The sequence below is a fragment of the Coccinella septempunctata genome, chromosome 3, assembly GCF_907165205.1.
Source record: "Coccinella septempunctata chromosome 3, icCocSept1.1, whole genome shotgun sequence".
NCBI classification, from domain to species: Eukaryota; Metazoa; Arthropoda; class Insecta; order Coleoptera; family Coccinellidae; genus Coccinella; species Coccinella septempunctata.
Window position 1 is genome coordinate 33,387,162 of NC_058191.1, and position 20,684 is coordinate 33,407,845.

Genomic DNA, 20,684 nt, shown 5'->3' on the forward strand with positions numbered 1-20,684 from the left:
ATCGAGATGGAACAAATTTGTTGTATATATATACAGGGTGTTTCACGCAAAGTTTCCACTAACACTAGAGGTATCTGGAGAACGGACTGAGATTTTTTTGTGATAATTCGTGAAACTAGATGAATGGCCGGGATCTATTTGAATTGAATACGATACATTTTATTACATTTTCAAAAAGTTAGGGTGTCCCATTTGAAATGGCAAAGTTTGCCTCAGTTTCCGGTTTGATCGGAAGTACCGTCTCGACCAAAATATTTATGTTGGCCATTCGTAATGATCCAGAAATTTTCACAAAAAAATCTCTTTCAGTTATCTAGATACTTCTAGTGAATACATTGGGTAGAACACCCTGTATATACTACCATATAGGTTCAGGACAAGATTTATCCATCAGGAATGAGGACAAACCAAGGCTCGCGTAGGCAGGGTCGCTTCCCTGAAGTAGAGTCTACCTTTACTGGGATTGCAAAGGTTTTCTACCCGCTACCTGTTACTCAATTGAAATAGAATCTCAAGATTATTGGAAGAGACATGCATCTAGGGCAGGAGTGGCTTATCAGGTGCATCACAGTTGGAGTTGATGTAAATTATTAATATCAAGTCAGAATCATCTGTGAACTATATTTTCGAGATAAACTTTGGTTAACAATTACATCGAACAGTTGTGTGGCCATCTGGGAAATGGTATTGTATCCTTGATATTATCAATTTTGAGAACAGACTGAAGATATCTTTCAAACCCTATACCAAAACCTCCAGTTGGTACTCCTCCAAATTTTCTGAATTCTAAGTACCAATTCAAATTTTCAATATTAGGAATCTTCTCTTTTAACTTTATTGGATCTTCTTCACGTAAACTACCACCCACAATTTCTCCAATCCCTGGAGCTAATAAATCAAACGCGGACACCTAAAATTTCATTCTCATTATCATACAATGTGTCCACCAATTTAAAAATAACACATCACTATTTCTCAATTCGAAGAATAATGACCCTTTTCACAATAGGTTTTCATAAAATGAATTGTTCCTAATTAAAAATTTCAAACCCATGAAGAGGATAAATGCATAAAGATGAGAAATCATTTATGACTGATTAATCTACAGGGTGTTTCTAGAGAAGTGTCCATTAGGAGTATCTAGAGAACGAAATGAGATTAGATGGGACACAAAAATCTTTATTCAACAACCTTTCACACCCTATACCAAAATCTGAAGATTTTTGAGAAGTTACAACAATCAATTTAAGACTATTTTCATGTTAAATTTCAGACAATTGAAGTAATATCACTAGAATTTGAGATTTGGGTTTGAGGAAGTTCAAATAATCTTTAGTTAAAATTTTGTAGAGAATCCAAAAATGTAATACAACAGTGGATATTTCATATGAAATAACTTTTGGCTCAACTTCTAGTATACCTGGAAATACCACCGAGTTAAGTTGAATAGATCCTAGCTATTCATCATAATGTTCAGAAAAAAATTTTGGGTTCTCTAGATACTTCTAGTGGGCACTTTGCGTGAAACACCCATATATAAAAACATTTCCATAAAATATACTCACTTTTGAAGCATCACCATTTTTTTCTTTCATATAAAAGGGTTTACTGTCTTTAGGCCAATCAATGATGAAAGTTGGTACATTACCCAAGTGTTTAACTAGAAATATCTCGTGCTCTTTTTTGAAACCCTTTGTCTTATCTACAGTTTCTTGAAAGTCAGAAGAATGATCCTCAATAATTTTCAATGCTTCTTCATAACTAAGTACAGGAAATTCTTTATTTATCCAATCCAATTCATCTTTCTGTAGGTCTTGGCATGCATGCAAATCCACAAGATTATTCTCCAACAATGTACTAGTGACTTTTTTAATCAAACTTTCCACTGAATTCATAAGGGGTTTTATTTCTTGCAAAAATGGAATCTCAGCTTCTATCATATAGAATTCAGATAGGTGTAATCTAGATTTAGAATTTTCTGCCCTGAATGTTGGACCAAAAGTGTAAACCTTGCCTAGTCCATTTGCAATTGCTTCTAAATGAAGCTGTCCAGAAACTGTTAAATATGATTTTCCATCAAAAAAAATCTCATCATTTGGTGTTTTCGGTTTAGCCATTTTTTTCAATAAGTCTTCATTGTCTGGAATGACTTTAAATGCTTCACCAGCACCTTCACAATCATTAGATGTTAAAATAGGGGTATGGACATTTATAAAACCTTCTTCCCTAAATTCTGAATGAAAAGCAAATGTTGCTGCACTTCTTACTCGTAGAAGAGAGGAAAATTTTCTTGTCTTTGGTCTCAAATGAAAATACTGCCTCAAATATTCTGGTGGGTATTGTTTTCTTGGAGCAAAAGGATAACCTTCTTCTGTACTACATTTTGAAAGGATTTTAAGATCTTTGGCAAATAACTCAACACTTCCTTTTGGTGATAATGTTAAGCACCCTAGCAATGTGACAGAAGATCCTGGAAGTAAGTCTTTGATATTGATATTCAAATTAGAAGGTACAACAACTTGCAATTTTTCAGGCGTTGACCCATCATTCAAATCTAAAAAAATTTGTTGTTTCTGTTTACGAACATTTGCAATCCAACCCTACAAACAAGTGAAAGCATTTATCATAGATGTTCATTCCTATTTGGCAAGCCACTTCTAATTTATATCGTCTCTCAGCTTGGATTGAATAATATATAAATTTATCCCAATTGTAACAGAAATATGCCTGATATAAGTGCATCAAAATATTTCATCAATACCTTCATTTCTACTTGATTTCCTATCTCAGGTTCTTTCAGAAGTTTCAAAATATTGTACTTTCTTAGGGATGTATACAGACATGTAGAATTTTTACTGATTCGATTTAAAATCTGATGAAAAACCATTTTGCTTGGTATAATTTTTTTAAATAAAAAGGTGTACTGTTTTTTAGGTTAATAAAGTTTCAAACTAAGCATAGAAAAAACCTTGATTTTGAAAATTGTCTCAATCCTGTGATGGTCTCTGCTCTACCTTTGGAAGGTAAATTGTTTGTACTTTTTTATTAGAGTATCTACTTCGAAAATATACAGTACACGAACGAAACATATTAAATGAATATTTGTCTTTATTTATTATTATTCTTCTTTGATTGTCTTTTCGTTCCATGTTCCATGTTTTTTAGTTGTCAATATCAGCTGTTGATCTGACAGTTGCCTACGTTTTGGATTTTGGAAAACCAGCAGGAATAGTTTTTTATTCATATTGCATCTGTTAATTTATGGATTCAGTTACGTTCTCAGAATGCAAGTGTAAGAGAATTCAAATATTGTGAATGAGAGTCCTACCATTTAGATAAAATAATGGATACTTCAGATAGCGAATACTTTGAAAGTGCTGATGAGGATATGCAATCGGATGGGGAAGAAAGAAATATTTTAAAATCAGAAGATGTACACGGGAACTATGAAATTGACGACAGAAATCCGGTAAACATGACTTTTCGTCATGTGGATGTGGGCGGTCCTTAACATGAGCAGCAACGTTGCCAGATGTGACGATTATTCGGGTATTTGAAGAATGAATGATAGAAGCAAAATATTTTGACATATCCGGATCGAATTCAAAGTTAACGTCCCTTGAGTGTGGAAGTGAAAGTGTTTGTTTTTTTTTGTTTTGAAACTACTGAGAAACAATTTAGATTCCTCGTAATCTAATATTCCAATGATTTTTATTCGGTATCACGGAATGATTCTGATGGATATCAGCTCTAAAATCAAAATAAATTGTTTGGAAAGTACTAAATTCCTTTCCATATAAAGATAATAACCGATAAGATCAAAAGTTATTATTCCCTTCATCACATGACTTTCTATATAAACAATATTATAATTCAACTATATATTTATTTGGAATACTATTTAAAATTTAAATTATTTGAAGGTGAATTTTTGAATGAAGCAAATGTAACAAATCAGGTCAGATGTTTACTGTAAAAAGTGGAAAAAATCCTATCTCAGAATTTTGCTAAATTCAGACTCAAATACATAGATTAATTTATGCAATTGTTTATGTGTTAATAGGTATCCATTTTCTTACTTCCTCTCATCTGAATAGAGCTGTCATTTCTTAACACTATTTTATTTATTTTCAAAAGGATTTCGTACGAAAATTAATGCGGAGAAGCCTACATATGAGTATAATGTGATATGTGATTAATTTCCCCAATTGGCAATAAAATTATCAGTTTCTATAAATCGAAATCCGATTCCGAAGGTACAGCTTCTGCACAATCTGGCAACAAAATGCCCCGATGATACTGTTCGCGCGTGCGCAATTGTGATGTCGAAGATCCGCCCACATCCACATGACGAAAAGTCAGGATTACCGAAATCCTATGTTGACGAACAGTTGCATGGAAAGGACACAAAATGAAGAGGGAAAAATTGACCAAAGTCAAGACATAAATTATTCAAAGAATTCGAATGAACCTAGTTTAATTTCAAAATTTAATAATATACAATTAAAGTGTGAAGATCCCTCTAGTCATGCAGAAAAAAATGCAGAGATTGAAGATTCATGTAAAGAATCAAAAGATTCAAATTTAGCTGTAGATGAGAAAATTGATAACACAGATACAACATTAAAGAAAAGTCAAAGTAACATAACATCTGAGTTGGGTTGTGAAACTACCAAGAAACTCGAAAAGTGTGAGGTACCTCCAAAAAAAGTTACTGAAAATATTGAAGAGGTCGAGCCAGTTCTTGAAAAAAAAAATTTGCCTGATCATGGGGATGCACAGATAAATGAAGAGGAAAATTTGTGGGAGGATGATGAGTTAGATTGGGGAGCGGAAGCAATAATTGAAAACAAAACATCTGGTGAGTAGGGATCGGTTATTTCTTTTTGCAATATTAAAAATCATTTTTTACAGTGGAACAAGTTTCTTCTAGTAATTATGAAAACAAAAAAATATGTGATGAGAAGCAGAATATTGAATCAGATAGTTGGTCTAGTTGGAGTAATTGGGGAGTATCTGTCCTTTCAACTGCTACACAGAGTGTGTCTTCTATAACTTCTCAAATAACTAACGTAATCGAAACTGGATTAGGTGCAGTTGACCCAGAAGAGTTGGCTAGGATTGAGCAGGCAGAGATGAAAAAGTCAAAACAGAAATCCTTTGTGCAGGAAGGGGAAAAACTGGAAAATACAGACTCCATTGAAGGATCTTATGGAAGCTTTGGCTTGGGAAATCTGGTGAAAATGGTGGAAAACACAGGTAAACACAAAATTAATCATCAGGTTAATTGTTTGTAATTACACACAAATTGGTTTCTTTCAAGTTATCAATTAATCTTGTAGGAACAAAGGTAATAAGTGGTGGATTAGATACTCTTGAAACAATTGGTAAAAAAACTATGGAAGTCCTCCAAGAAGGAGACCCAGGTTTGAAGAAAAAAAGAGCTTTTCTCAATATAGATCAAGAAAAACCAGTACTCTCCCAAATTCTTAGAGAAGCAAAAGAGAGGGCTGAAAATGAATCAAGAACTCTGGAAGAACATTCAATGAAAAAGTGCAAGAATTATGAAACTCTTTTTGATGACCATCATGGTTTGGTGCATTTGGAAGCATTAGAATTGCTATCGAAACAATGTGAAATAAAGTTGAAAAACATTCAGAGTTCTATGACTGGAGATGAGTTCACTGATTTTTGTGAAACGATGGACCAAATCAAAGAGCTTTGTGAATTACCAGACGAGGAAGATGAAGAACAGATGAGTCTCGATGAAATAAAGAAACGCTTGGAAAAAGCAGTATCTGAAATGAATATTCAGATAACCTATGAAAAGTTGGTGGCAAACTGGGAGGAAATGGAAGTTTGGCTCACTACTCTCGACTTGGATATTTGCGATGAAAAGGAGGTCCACCAGCAGGCTATTGAAACATTAGCCGAGATGACTTCTAGAGCAATGGAGCAGTTTCACAAAACAGGAGAGCTTTTATTGATAAAAGAACGTCGAAGTACAGCAGATGAAGCAGATAGTTTGGTTCAGTGAGTAATGATAGAAAAACTACTTCAGTATAAAGTCAAATCATATAATTCAGATACTACTAGCTGATATAGACATCAACCAATGTTTCCATCTGAATCCAGCTTGCCAATGTACCATCATTCAGAGTGCCAATTGTAAGACTATTCCATCAAGGAAGAGTCTACAAATTGATAGACCTAATGTTTGTATATTGTGCAGTTTTCAATATTAATGAAATTATCGAATCGATGAATACTTGACTACTTCTTAATTTTTTTCGAATTGACTTTATACAGATTCATGATTTTAATTTTTTTCAGGATAACAGCAACCCTTATTTCTCTCATAGGAATAGTGGCAGCCAAATTTTCTGAAAAACTAAACAGTAAAGTCGCAAATGATAGGACAGTTAGTGGATTGATAACCAATGTATTTTTCGAGGTAATTAATGGAAACTATTTTTGGCAATTTTAAAACTTTAATTTTCTTCTTTCGACAGGCTGCCAATAGTAGCTCTTATATTCAAGATGCTCTTCAACTTCTTATACCAGTTTTGCAGGTGGGAGCTATTTGAATTATGTCCTATTGTATTCATTTTATCAAGCCAATTGGTATGTAGTTGAATGATCCAAGAAATTTCGTTGAGAATGTAATGTTACATGTGTAAAATATTTTAAGTTAAGTTTAAGATAGGTAAAATAAAAAAAGTATTTTATGATGTAGATTCAGTGTATTTTTGGCTCAATAAGAAAATAGCAGATATTATCATAAAGTACTGTTTGAAATCATCTTGCATTCATTTGATTCCCTGTATACAATTATCTAAAATATTTCCAGAGTGATTTGTTAAAAAAATTTTGTACATTTCTTAAAAAAAAAATAAAATAGCCTAACTACTGCAAAAACTATTGTTTTCCTCTTTTATTTCCCGTTGGCGGTTTTTGTAATTGAAAATTCGATCCCAGAGATGAATTTTGGAAACTGAATGTTGTGTTCTGAAGGTTGGTATTGGTCTGATTCAAACTACTGGTATTACCGAAAAATCCAGGAACACTTGCGGAACCAAAACCTGAAAAAGAAAATTTTCCAATAAATCCAACCTTTTTTTTTGCACAACTTAATCGTGGCGACTTGAATGGAAAGAGAAGTTTATCACCTGTTGTATTTCCCATTCCGGGATAGGAAGCACCAACATTTTGTTGACTCATAATAGGGAAGTTTGAAGTCATTATCTGGTTGAAAGGGGTTGGCCCACATGCTATTTTTGGCGGACTACGAGTCACTGTTGGAACTGCTTGATTAGAGTTGAGCTTTTTGTCCAATAATTCGAAAGGATTACTGAAATCGTTGGCAAGTTGTTTTCTCAAATTTATAAATAATTCTTTTTGCGATTCTACTTGAGTATGTACTGATTGAAGTCTTCCAGCTAACGCCACAAACGTATCATGGAGTCGCTTCATACCTAAAGATAAATCTGGAAAAAATAACAGTCATTATACCTTCGACAGCTTGCACAGAAGACATATCTTAGAAATATTCGACCTTAATTGAAAAAAGTAATAATAGATTTCTCCCTCATTGCTCTCTAGAGTAGAGGGCTCTACTCAGAACACAGGTGTATCAAATGGGCCATGATCAAGATATTTTTTTGACAAATCAAAAGTTTGTGTGAATTATATACGAAAGGTTCAGAATATTAAAATCGAAATGGTTCAGAAAATCCAAGAATCCAACTGTGTCGATCTGTTAGGTTATGTTTGGAAAATTTCAATTTGATACATCCTCTGTAGTACATACCTTGAGAAGTCAGTGTAGCTGGCTGGCCAAAATTCTTCACATACTTATCAGTGTTCTCAATCTGTATTTTCAATGCATGCATTTCCTTCTCGAATTTGTCTGCTAAACCGAGGAAGAAATTCATTGGGGCTTGATTTTCATATTGTAAACCAGCAGGCGTATCTTGTGTCCTTTGCGCCATCTCCAACAACTGGAGACCTTGGGCAGTGTCATATTTGAGTTTTTCCGCCAAGCTCCTGTTTCTTTCCAGTTGTGACTCGATTTCTTTTATGACATTGTTGAGCACTCCTATTTGAGCTTCAACGCTGCGAAAATCTTTGACACAACATCTGGATACATCTGAGCTGTATATTTTCTGTTGTTTGATGTAATTCTTGAAATTTTCAATGTCCTGTTGTATTTCGTTAGGCACTTGTTGTTCTTTAGGCGGTACTTCTTTGGCTGTTGTGGTTCCTAATGACGAGGAAGTTGATGTTTGGATTCCTCCTAGACCAATTTTAACTGGGGCTGCGCTAGTTGAAGGAGTATTTAAACCTGTAGGAGAAGGCATTTTTCAACTTCAAGTAACACAATAAATTCAAGAACGTACTGAAACCTGTCGAAGCTGTTGATGTTCCAAAATTCAAGCCGCCTCCTGTAGTTGATGTATTTGTGGAAAAACCAAAGTTCAAAGTTGGTGCTGCAGTAGAAGCGGTTCCAAATGTTGAACCAGTAGAAGGAGCTGTTAAAGAGGAAGTTGCTGTAGTTTTCGTTCCGAAACCAAAATTTGGTGCAGCACTAGAAGACGCACCTCCCAATGTAAATCCTGAAGCTGATGTAACTGAAATTTTAAAATGAAAAATGCTTTAAAAACTATAACAAATGTCATTTATTCACTATATTACCTGCAGAGTTAACAGAACTCCCTAATGTAAATCCGGTACTTAATCCAGTTGAAGCAGTTGTGGCAGCTGTAGAACCTAAACCAAAATTGGGGGTAGAAGTTGTAGGAGCACCTAAGTTAGGAGTTGCAGTTGTAAGTCCACCAAAACCTAATCCTCCAGCAGGAGTAGCCTGAGAAATTGCGGTAGATGCTGGAGTGCCAAATGAAAATCCAGGAGTATTAGTATTTGTTCCTAGATTCAAAGCAGGAGTGGCCGCTGTTGTAGATGCAGGTATAGCTCCAAATGACAATCCTGAAAGAAAATGGAAATATAATTATTTTCACTTGTTTCTCTCCCACAAAATGTTCATTTAGAATACTTTTAGATCTATAAAAAAATAACGTGTAACTCTAACCTGAAGTTGTAACTGTAGCATTAGGCGGTCCTAGACTAAAACCAGTGGGCTGAGGAGCTACAGCACTTGTTGGTTTATTAGTGGATAAATTTAGTTGGAACCCACTGGATGGCTGTTGTGTGTTGGATCCAAAACTGAATTGATTATTGGTTGGTGCAGCTCCAAAACTTTGAGTATTCATTCCAGGAAAAGCAGGAGCTGTAGTTCTAAAAGTTCCGTATGTGAATTCATGATCCTTTCAAAACAAATAATATGATTTCTACTCACTTAGCCCCAAATGAGAATCCTGAAGACATTTTTCAGTTTTGCGTCACAAATTTTGTTGTTGAATTATATTTATTTTAAAATTTAGCATGCAATATTCTCAATGGGATACATTGCTTTTGCATTGAAAATTCAAATCAAATTTTGTTTTCCTAACCTCAATCTTCATGTCTGTCATTGTCATTTTATTTTATTGAAAATGATGAAAATATTTCTTTCAAAGTGAATAATACTTCCATAACTATCGTTTCAACTATATTCAGTTTCTAAAATTCAATACAATTTTGTTTAAAAAATTTGAAAAAGGAAAAAGTAGTCTGCGGAGGCCACCCTAGAGAGACTACGAAAAAATTTATGCATTAACCTTTTCTATCATTTCCCACGTGTTGAAGTGTCAAAACCTAAATATTTTGTTTATATCAGAGATTTCTGTTTATATCATAATTCTCTACCGAAGTGATACTAGTATTCAACAAAATAAGATGGCCCAAGGTAAAATGAAAATAAAGGCAAAATTACCTAATAATGTGAACAAAAAAAAGATCAAGGGATCAGCAATAACAAAAAAAAAGAACTGCCCAGTCAAGTCTAAAAAAGATAAAAACCAAGAAGCTAATAAGTTGAAGCAAATAGTAACGAAAACCCTGAATAAGGCAATTGAAGAAGATATTCGAGCAAAGGTTAAAACCAATATTAATCTGTCGAAAGCTCAAGAAGCTGTTGCGAAGTACCATGCCAGTAAAAGTCAATAACGGTATGTTTTCTTAATACATCCTTTTTTAAAATATTATAAAAAGAACTCGCATTCTCAAAACTGATTTGGTTGCACTTTATTTATTTATATTCATTTCCAGATCTACTGTGAGCATAAGATTTGATACCTAATAGGAATGAAAGAAAGTAATACTTCAAAACAATTAGAGTTATGGAAAATACTTCAACCCTTATAGCATTTCTAGTTATTGATATGTAAATAAAGATCCCTTCAATTTGTTATCTTCTCTATTGTGTTCTTTTTTCCTCCATTAGTCTGAATTGCAAAGTCTGTTTCACAAAACTAGGAATCATCCTGTTGCGTGTCTTACTTCTGAACGTTTGAAATCGTACACATCAACAAATAAAGGTGAAAATTTCAAAAGCCAAAAGCTGAGTGAACTGTTGTACTATGGTACCAGAATTTTATTTAGTCATCTCCAGAAGTTTTGAAGCAAAATATTTCGAAAATCATATTTTTGAAAGTATCGATTATATTACTCGAAATATATGTATGCATATTGCTTTAATAATACATATTTGATATCACACTTATTACTTAACTGGATGAGCTAGTGCTTGAGTAATGGTTCGAGATTTCACTGCATTTTTGCTATTTTTTTTACATTTGGAATCAAAATATTACGGAACGTTGAAAATTTCAATTAAGGTATAGGTTTTTTTGGTGGTGTGCTCAAATCCAAAAAGTTAATTATTGACATTAATTAGCCATTGTATATGATTCGCTAATAGGGATAATCGAATGCATATTCTTACGTTACTTCTGTTAAGTACCAGTGAAAAGAGTTGAAGAACTGACCGCTTCTAACATAATTTGATCTGCTCAATAAACACGTATTCCTCGCAGACATAGGAACTTCGCCATTTTACAATGGACAATTCTGCGGATAGTTTGGATCTTTTCGATCGCTCCTTGCGACCTTGTCTTTACGTACGCGCCGATGTAATGATATGAAGAAACGTCCAATAAATCCGTAGCGAAATTCGTATTGTGCGGCTGTATTGGAAAAAAAATGACGAACGAAACGCAAACTGTCCGAAGCTAATAAACTGCCTGGAATGTGGTGGGATGAATCGGCTAACATTCCGCTCGAATACCGATTTAACTTATCGCCTGCGGTAGAAATTAATTACACCGTGACTTAGACGGATTGGATTTTACGTTTTCTCCCCGAATATTTCGCAAGATAACAGCGCAAACTTTCAGCCTCACTGTCCTCGGAGCGTAGCGTCATAGACGCGTATTCGTACGCTTGCTTCAGAGTACAACTAAAACTGGCGTAGCCAAGGTTTTTTTCAGTAGTTATATGCTTGCTTGAAAATAATATCAATTTAAGTATCTCTGGTAGAAGAGGTGCCACTCCACCCTGTCTCCTACCTGTCCTCGTTCACAACTATAATACTTCAGTTGTATTTTGTATTCCGTCTGCTTGCCGCTTAACGACGCTTTGTGGAAAGTACCTATATTTAATGTTTTGTGTGGTAAACCTAAGCAGAGACACGACTTCGTTAAAATATAGGACTAATTTCACTGCCTAGTTAACCGTCTCGTTCGTCTCTGACTTAAGCTTACTGCTCCTCCGGTGTCGCTTCATCGTAAGTTTTGTACGTAATGAGACAAGATCTAGAAAGCATGCACAATTCAGTTCAAAGGTAAGGTAGTGACGTATTGGGTGGCATGGTCAATTGACAGAACTGGGTTCGTTAGCAGTAGGTTGCATAGACAATAGGTAAAGTTATGAAGAAGACATTTTGAAACAACTAGAACTTTTGTGCCACTTGTTCCTCTGATGAACGAGTTATTGGAAGTTAACTGAAGGCTTTCACGCTTGGTTCATACCCGTAAACAATTGGTAGAATATCAGCCAGTATCATTCCTTTGGATGTGTTTCTGTACACTACAGGATTCGTGCTGTGTAGTTTTCCTAACGCGCGTTAGGACATAACATCAAATGAAGCTGTACACATTTGATCTCATGATCCTTAAAACGAGTATTACTAATCGCCAAGTGGTTATATGTGCCAGGTCTTAGGCTAAGCCCAAATTGAGACGCATATGGCGGAAGTGAGGTGAGTAGCGACAGCAGCTACTCGTTCTTTGGTAAACTACAGACTACTGTCAAAGAGTATTAACTCTTTTAAATGATACTCTTTGCTACAGGATTAACGCTGTGCCAGAATTTGCGCTATTTTATTAAATCAGCCTAAGGCTGAAAGAAAATTGAGACGCGTCTACCGCGTGTGAAGCGACGAGCGTTTTGAGGATCAAAAATATAACAGCGGTAATTGGCACTGCGTTAATCCTGTAGTCTGTTGTTTACAACAAAACACTTGTATCACTCGCTGTATTTGCTATACACGTCTCAATTTGCGCTTAGCCTTATCCTGCAGTTTACAATTACACGTTTAGCTTGTGCATCTTGGCGCAGCGCTACCGGTTCTTTGGGAAACTGCAAAATTAACGATGCTTCAATAAATCATATAATTTACAAAAACATCTGTCGACTTACAAGCCCATTTTGTGCTTAGACTGCTTAGCCTCATTCTGGCATGCGTCGCATCATATTCACATATTCATCATATTCCGCGCGATCAAAAAAATGCAACGTCAAGTAGGATATGGAATTTTTTACAGTAGTTGACGTTTCATAGTGCCATTACAAATGGAAAACATAAACTTCAAAAATTTCAGCCCACTTTTGCGACAACGTTCGTGTTCTATGCGAATATGTAAGAATATGGCAAAGACAAATGAAATTCAGAATGAATACTTAAAAACGTTAGCTGTGGAACTGGGGGAGTCTCGCAAAATGATGCCTTATTCCTGCTCATCTGACAAATATTCAATCGAAAAATGAGTTTTTGAACTTTTTCTAATTTCCATCCTGAAATGGAGGTCCAAATATGCTACTTATTCCATTATTTCCAGCCCACTTGATACTTCCCCCTTCCAATTTTTCGAATTGCCGCATTAGATAAAGATTGCAAGTCCTGATCTGGCGTTTTATCAAATAAATTAACATTAGATGTTATTCCGACTCTGGCTTCGCATTTGCTGTGGTTCACTCACGTCTTACTAGCTTCGTACTTCAGTCAGTCGCATTCCATTCCTCAGGCTACGGTATTCGATTGGTTGAAACAGTGACGTCACCTATGGAACTGCTCATGATAATATGGTATTCAACATGGCTGTGCAGTTAGTGTTCTGTGTTGTGTGTGTTAGTTAAAGTGGTTTTATATGAATTTTATAACGGATAATGCCTCGAAAACGAAATGGTGAGATACCTTTACCAGAAGGTTGGGACTATGGCCAGGATTACGACGGCAAAATCTATTTCATAGACCATATTTCTAAGAAAACAACTTGGATAGATCCCAGAGACAGGTAGGTTCATTGCTTTCAATAACATTCTACATACCTATCATATCACTTTCCTAAACCTATTCGACGATTTTCTGCGAAATCTTTCAGTTTACATTTTTCGGGATTTTCACGAGATTCTGGGAAGTTTTTGGGGAGACGTCCCTAATACCGTTCCAGAACTGGGATTGATCTAAAATTACCACGAATTCCTGCACAATTGGAATCCCGAATTCTCCGAATTCCAATAATATTCGCGGTCAAATGACCTTATTGGATTATAGCAGCTGGCTTAACCTATAACTGTCAAACTCAAATATACAACCCTGACAACCGGAGGACCATTTTTGGTCTAAGCTTTATTGGTGTTATTGTTTATTTTGTTCCTTCTAATCGTAAATAATTGCTGAAAATTATAATGTATCGTGCTGCCACCGTTCAGGAAATATGCACAGTGCGAAGAACATGAAATATTTCATGGTTCGTTGTTTCTAAATATACGAGACTGCTTTATGTATTATTTATACATTTTATGTACCATTTAAACTTTCCGTTAAGGTATGGTATTTGCGTTATGCAATTTGATTTTTCTCGTAGAATGGGTTAGCATTCTTGTATTTTTACCACAGAATCCCTATGTTTATATGAGTCGGGGAATGTCTGTGCTACACATTCATTTTCAAGAACACAAGAATATATACGATTTCTTCTTTTTCGCAACAGATTGACTGATTTAATTGCAGCCAACGGGAGGAAAAGAAGAATTTTTTGAATCATCTCGGAGTTGAGCAAATCAACTTCCGCATTCTTTGTTGGATAGTTTGCTTAGGAACTTATTAGCAGATTCACGTCCAGTTTCATAATAAAATTAAAGTAACTCAAAGCTTGAAGTGTCATTTTTAGTAGGGTTAAAGGAAGCTTTGAAATTAAAGGGACTTTGAGTATGAAACTGGCTGTTAATTTTGAAACAATTGACTTTAATGAAACCCTTTCAACGTCCAGTTTTGTAATTGAATTTAATTTCCTTTTAAGCTTAAAGCTCGCTTAAAGCTTCCTTCATTTTTAGTAAGTTTGAAGCTTTAAAATTAAAGGGACTTCAAGTTTGTTCGTGAAACCGGCCGTAAGCTTATCCGTTCGCTTTTCCGAGTTGGGGATGATGGGGGTCAGAGTTTTTACTGAATTCAGCACTGATTTCCTTCTGATCAGAATATTTCTTCCCAGCTCAAGGCACGACCTTGTACCTTAGGTTCGAGGTCAGATAATTATAATTATTGACAATATAAATCAAATAACACTTCCAATTTTTTAAGTACACTATTGCTTTAAAGTACACAGGAGTGCTTCACAATAAGTACCCGTATGTATTTGAGAAGTACTCAGAAAATGAATATTTTCTCAAATTTTGAGGACTTATTTATGCAGTGGTTTCAATTGAATCCGGAGTTCTCGAGAACTCATTGGGTTTTTTATTGTAGGGTAATCAGAAAAGTGTTGTTATCGAATAGAAATCCTCTATTTGCCAGTTTATGAAGGGTTAATATTTCCAAAAAATGCTTCGATTTTGAGAAAAATTGTTTATATGTATAGTTGGTTCATAAAATTTTGCATACAAGTGTGAAGTGTAAATATCGAATAGTCAAATAGTTTTCTTCTTGATCTCCTTGTGACTCCAATGTCAAAGGTCAACGGAACTGGTTTTCTGTAAAAAAATAAGACAACTTCAGCTTGGAGGTCAATCGAAGCAAGCATTGATTAATTTATATTTGTTTTTGTCTCGAAATTCTATTTATTATTGAATTCCAGTTGGAGTTGGGCTAATTTTTATTGCTGTCGATTTTGCCCCAGAGGGGGTAGGACTTTTGATCAAAATTAGCCGAAACATTCGACTTCTAATTGATAGATCAGAATTTATTTCAAGTGTACCTAAAATAACCACACACACACACACACACAAAATTCAATACTTCATTACTTCAGAAGTAAAATAATACGGGTGATGTGATATTTCTGTCTGTATTCTTTATAGCTCATTGTATTTTTTATATTTTTATCCGATGTTACTGGTTTGGCAAACTGTTTCAACTCAATAATTCATTTAAAATGAATAAAAAGATAATTGATGATGATCTTTGGGAAAACTGTATACTAATTACTATATAGGTGAACTTGAAATTTATATCTTGTTTGATAATCATACTGTATTGTTGGCTAAAGCAGAAACCAAACAGGAAAATCTAGCATATTGCATTCTACATTGCCCTAATAAAATTTGATACATCATGTTTTTCCCTCTTCTTTTCAATACTTGAGCAATCGGATTTTGATTCATTTCCTTATTTTGTTTATTTGTTTCTTAGTTGCCGATATTTATTTATTTATTCATCTTCACTTTACATACACCAAAGGTAATTACATGCAAAGGTTTTCAACAATTCGCTGAATTCACAATCTAGAAATATAAGATATAACAATATAACAACAACAAACATTTGAACAAAATGAAAGACAACAAAAGCAGATGTATAAAGTAGCAAAATATCACATTAAATTGGATTTTCCCTCTGATGCAGCAACAAATTGAGCTTAATTTCTTTCCTGCTAGTGTTAAAAAAAAATCGATATGTTTGCCTTCGTTCAATATGATCGTGAATGGTGACTGAATATTTATGAAATTCTCAGGTCCATTCCAGTGGAGTCATCCAATGTTTTCACCCGTATCGGGATTCTGTATCGGCGAAAATGCCACCTAAATAACGGACGGCTAATGACACAATTCGTTCTGGCATTATCTGAGCTATGTCCTTATCTGCGGTTTCGAAAGGCATTGATTTGTATACAACCGATACGCGAATATATCGGGGGTCCTCCAAAAGAGGAATTTTCGTTATCTCCGGCATGTCTGTCGGCACAAAAGCCTTCGTCCCCCCGGCCAAGGAGCGCCGAAAACAAAATGCCGAGTGAAATATCTGGGATGCCTTTCGCGTGGTAGCCAAAAATCCTGCGGACTGCAGATGATCTAGAAATAAATAAAGTGTATCTATCTGGCTCAACGTGAAACGTAAATAAACGTATAAAATTACTCTTGTACCGATCTGGAACTGACGCTCGTGTCGCCAAGCTGTCTATGAGTGCGTCTCACCGTTGGCTGGGTGTCTACCAAAAGTTGGATTTGTGTTGTTGTTGTTATCAGCAGGGGGTGAAGCTGTAAACCGCAGAATAGCCACCCTCACAAAAGCGGCAACACATTAGCGGTAGTTTGAGTGAAATGTATCCAAACTTTGTGACACATGGTAAGAGAGTTATTGCTACTTGAAAGTAAGCCTTTCTTTGATTGAAAGATCTTGCGGAAGCGTATTCTACTTGCTATAAAATGACGGAATTTTCCATAAACATACCATAAAAAAATTAGGATTGCCATTCAAAAAAATCATCGATGACCTGATATCTCAAATTCGAGATGTGCTGTATAACATTTTTCTATATAAAATGGAGTCCAATTTGAAATAGTAATCGACCTGACCTATAATAAACAACAAAAAACTGTCTTTGATTTACTACTATTAACTAATTAATTATTATTACTATTAATTATTTACTAATTAATTCCGAGTTAGAGACTCGTACTGTACCTTTCTACAATTTCAACTTCATTGTGGAAACTCACTACCACTAGAAATCGATTTCAGTTGTGTGCATATAGGTTGTATTTCATTTGCAGCCTCTGTTATTTCGTTTGAAATTTTATGTTTTATTTATGTATTGTTTCAGTCAGTAAGTAATGTTGGAGAAGTACTGCAATGGCTGTGGTGTTATTTATGGAATTCCACAAGTTTTTTTCGATCGATTGTGGAACAAGAATGAAAAAATGTGAAATAATAAATATTATGTCCAGATAGAATCACGAGTAGAAGCATCACCTTCAACCTAAAAAGAATAATTTTCTGGAAGCAACAGACTGAAGAAATAAGCAAAATGAATGCATTGAAACAAATTAAATTATGTTTTTGCCACTCACACAAATTTTGTTGTTTACGGATCTATTTTGTAATTTTGTAAAATTTTTTGTATGAAAAAACAAATATGTATTTATTCAGTGTTACAGCAGTGCTGGAAGATAACATTGGCTTTGGAATATGTTTTTTGTCTTTTCCTCTAGAATTTTTTCTGAATGTCATTAGTTCAATATTCTTTGAAGTAAATTTGTCGATTCTTTCATTGAAAGCAAATTTTGAGAAAATTTTCTACCAATACCACTGCTCTTGTCAATAAAAAAACGTACAAATAAAAATCATACCCGAACTACAGAAGTTTATTTTGTTTTGTTTCGAGTTTCCAACATTTATTTTTTCCACCAAAGAATAAGTTCAGAGGTAGATAGATACATTTGATTTGGGAAAAAGTACAACGAAAAAACAATACAATGAATCGTTTCTCCAACACATATTTCTTAATTGAGAAATTTAGTTTAATATACAAAGTTGTTGTAAGATATGGTCGAGGATATGGTATTGGGGTTGCATTTTTCACCCTTTTAAAAGATCACAACATTTATAATAGACATATAAAATGTATTTTTAGTTCAATTATGGATTCTCATCAAGTATGGGCACATCAATTCAATATTTAAAAAAATACTCATTGGTAGCCTTCTTATTGGTGAAATATGCCCACATAATACCCTCGGAATCACCCCATAAAACTTATATGTATGTATATCTATATTGTTAGTAGTAGTTAGTACCATTTTCGAAGAGGAAATGGAAATGAATACTGAAAAAAAGAAAAAACAGCCAAAAATACCACTCTGCACTGTAATAGTGTTTGTAGTGGTTTTGAATTTGTTCAAGAATAAGCTGACAAAAAGTTATCGAGGCAATTCGAGGACATCACCAATTTTCTTCGCGACTGAGATTGGGAAGTTGACTCAGCGCAAAGCTATTTCCCCGATGAAACCGAGCCTTATCGCCGATATCCAAACAAAGAGATTACCGAATACACCCATGCGTTTGTGAGTGAAAAAAAAATGAGATCTACACAGTGACTCACGAGGTAAACAATGGACACGCGACTTGGACGTATCCTATAGGTAGACCACTTGGGTGTGTGGGCAGGCCTGCGCTCATATACATATTTGTGATCGGTCTCTCTTTTGTGACCTCAAAAATTGCTAGATAAACCGACAGCCATGATGGATAGCTTCGGAATGTCCAGGGTCGGCCGATAGAGGATTTTTTGAGCGACACTTTTAATCGGGAGTATATGGGTGTCCCAGAACGAATGGATAATTCTTTAACACCTCGTAGAAGAGCCATTGGCTGCTCTGGAATGAATACCAAAAATTTATTATGTGAGGAAGTATATTCAAAATTATGTTGTTTTTCATACCACGTTACTTCTCTATGTACCACGGTTAAAAGTCAATCAAATTAATCAGTTTTTTCTTGGAAAAATATCCTTTTTGGTATATGCCTATAGATATACACAAAAACATATGATTATGTACCTCTGGTTATAATTTTAACCATAGACTAATAGTCGAGAGAAACGGGGAAGAAAAGTTAAAAAACCTAGACTGGCGTTTTTTATTCATCCAGCCAGATACCTCTGCCCGAGCCTCTGCCAGTGGTTTTTGTATTCCAGCTCTGGCTTTGGACCATCTGAGGGTCCATGGCTGTTCTAACTTCCTGGCACATTTTCGAAGCAATTTCTTCATGAAACCTGCGAAATGATGAGCAGGATATCCTATTCCAGTCTTTATGTTGCGAACTTTGAAAGCTAGCAGAAGTTTCCACTGTGATCATCATCGTTACCACAAAATTCTCTCGTTCGATCTAGTAGGAAATGCCTACGTTCTTGAAGTAACAAGGAATGTAAACCATGATTCAATCCTGTTGAGTCTGGCCGTTCGTATTCCTTGAAAAATTGATACGAGATGTTTTATTCTGGTGAATCATGGCATTTCGAGCGTTCCTGCAGCATGAAGTGGATCTGAGTCATCTGACTCTTGACGAATTGAAAACATTTTCTGGAATCCGTCGACTGTAATGGCATCGTAGTATTCTTGATAGATTGGTCATGAATTACGCGATAAGGGAGGCCCCTGTTCAAGATCAGACTGCACGATGTTAGCTGTGAACTCATAATGTAGGGTCTTAATAAATGATTGTAACATCGCAGTTGGCTTTGAATCTCTCTGCATGCTGAAGGGTTTCGGACTAAAAATTATAGACCAAACCTGCTACCCACTATGATATTACAATCATTTATAGAGATGGACTTCTATCAGCTCAGTAAGTTTTCTACAGGTCTAATAGTGGATTTGCTTGTAGAGAAAAGAGCAAGCTAGCTTATCGGCTAGCCTCATATAATAACCTACGTATTTTGGATTTTTTTTCTAGCCATAAGCTGATTTATTCAGTGAACAATTTTTCGCCCTTGGTTGTAGAGTTTGCGGATTCTGCTAGAGCTAAATTGATGTTAGCTAGCAGCATCAAAGGAATTTTAGCTTAACGGTTAAGAGGAGTTTACACCACTGGACTTTCTCGCCATCCGTATAAGGCGTAAACCTTGGCGTAAACAGTGAACTCTAAAAGAGTTCACTGGGCGTAAAGGGGGAAAGACTACCAGAATGTGGGGTGTTGCCAGAACACTTGAACCATAACTAGAAGTTACGAATATTACAATAGTTTCCACTATGGTCAAAAAGATGGCAGCACTTTACTAATGTCTTTTTTCAATTTCACCAGGATACGAATTGTAGCCAATAGCGAGACTTTTCGAGAAATTTTTTCATGTGGAAATTCGTAGAAGAGATAATTTCACCTCGGAAAGTTAATAGCATGAATGAATCTTTGGCGAATCTTTGTTCTTCAAGGAAAAAATTTGGCCAGGTAGCCAGTAGCTACACTTGGCACTTTTTGTGCCAGAAATAGATAGACCCTTTGCTGCTGAGGATGATTTGGATATTGACGGTATTATTTATAAACTTTTTTTCATTATTTCCCCATATAAGGAAAAGGGTTGATGAAAAAAATACTAATATTAACTTGGAAAATAGCATTTCTTTTTTAGGGATCCGATATGGGTCCTGAGTCCTGAGGAATATTTAGACGTGTATAATCCCTATGAAATATTAATATTGTTAGCAATTAACGAGTTACCGTTGAAACCCACAAACCAACAAACGTGAAATTGGCT

General features: G+C 35.1%; 4 protein-coding genes and 1 long non-coding RNA gene across 5 annotated transcripts in view; 3 read left to right on the forward strand and 2 right to left on the reverse strand.

Annotated features, from left to right (window-relative positions):
* Positions 1-601: 601 nt before the first annotated feature.
* On the reverse strand, positions 602-3,076 carry LOC123309026 (probable asparagine--tRNA ligase, mitochondrial). The gene is made up of 3 exons (XM_044891874.1): positions 2,762-3,076; positions 1,566-2,600; positions 602-910 (listed from the first exon to the last, which is right to left on the reverse strand). Exons 1-3 carry the CDS (start codon positions 2,885-2,887, stop codon positions 650-652), a joined length of 1,422 nt encoding a protein of 473 aa, XP_044747809.1. The 5' UTR covers positions 2,888-3,076; the 3' UTR covers positions 602-649.
* Positions 3,077-3,175: 99 nt separating this feature from the next.
* LOC123309024 (protein FAM114A2) lies at positions 3,176-6,921 on the forward strand. Its single transcript, XM_044891872.1, has 6 exons — positions 3,176-3,464; positions 4,373-4,861; positions 4,915-5,259; positions 5,343-6,033; positions 6,334-6,454; positions 6,513-6,921. Exons 1-6 carry the CDS (start codon positions 3,344-3,346, stop codon positions 6,585-6,587), a joined length of 1,842 nt encoding a protein of 613 aa, XP_044747807.1. The 5' UTR covers positions 3,176-3,343; the 3' UTR covers positions 6,588-6,921.
* Positions 6,724-9,528, reverse strand: LOC123309025 (nuclear pore complex protein Nup58). Its single transcript, XM_044891873.1, has 7 exons — positions 9,356-9,528; positions 9,089-9,294; positions 8,695-8,985; positions 8,400-8,630; positions 7,811-8,344; positions 7,170-7,487; positions 6,724-7,082 (listed from the first exon to the last, which is right to left on the reverse strand). Exons 1-7 carry the CDS (start codon positions 9,382-9,384, stop codon positions 6,919-6,921), a joined length of 1,773 nt encoding a protein of 590 aa, XP_044747808.1. The 5' UTR covers positions 9,385-9,528; the 3' UTR covers positions 6,724-6,918.
* Positions 9,529-13,191: 3,663 nt separating this feature from the next.
* The window catches only part of LOC123309126 (protein kibra), a 66,356-nt gene continuing 58,863 nt past the window's right edge, over positions 13,192-20,684 (forward strand). The window contains exon 1 of the mRNA XM_044892044.1: positions 13,192-13,511. Coding sequence (XP_044747979.1) covers positions 13,384-13,511 — 128 coding nt within the window. The 5' untranslated portion in view covers positions 13,192-13,383. The remainder of the gene's footprint in view (positions 13,512-20,684) is intronic.
* On the forward strand, positions 16,123-17,788 carry LOC123309127. Its single transcript, XR_006537240.1, has 2 exons — positions 16,123-16,777; positions 17,256-17,788. It is a non-coding gene; the product is annotated as an uncharacterized LOC123309127 (long non-coding RNA).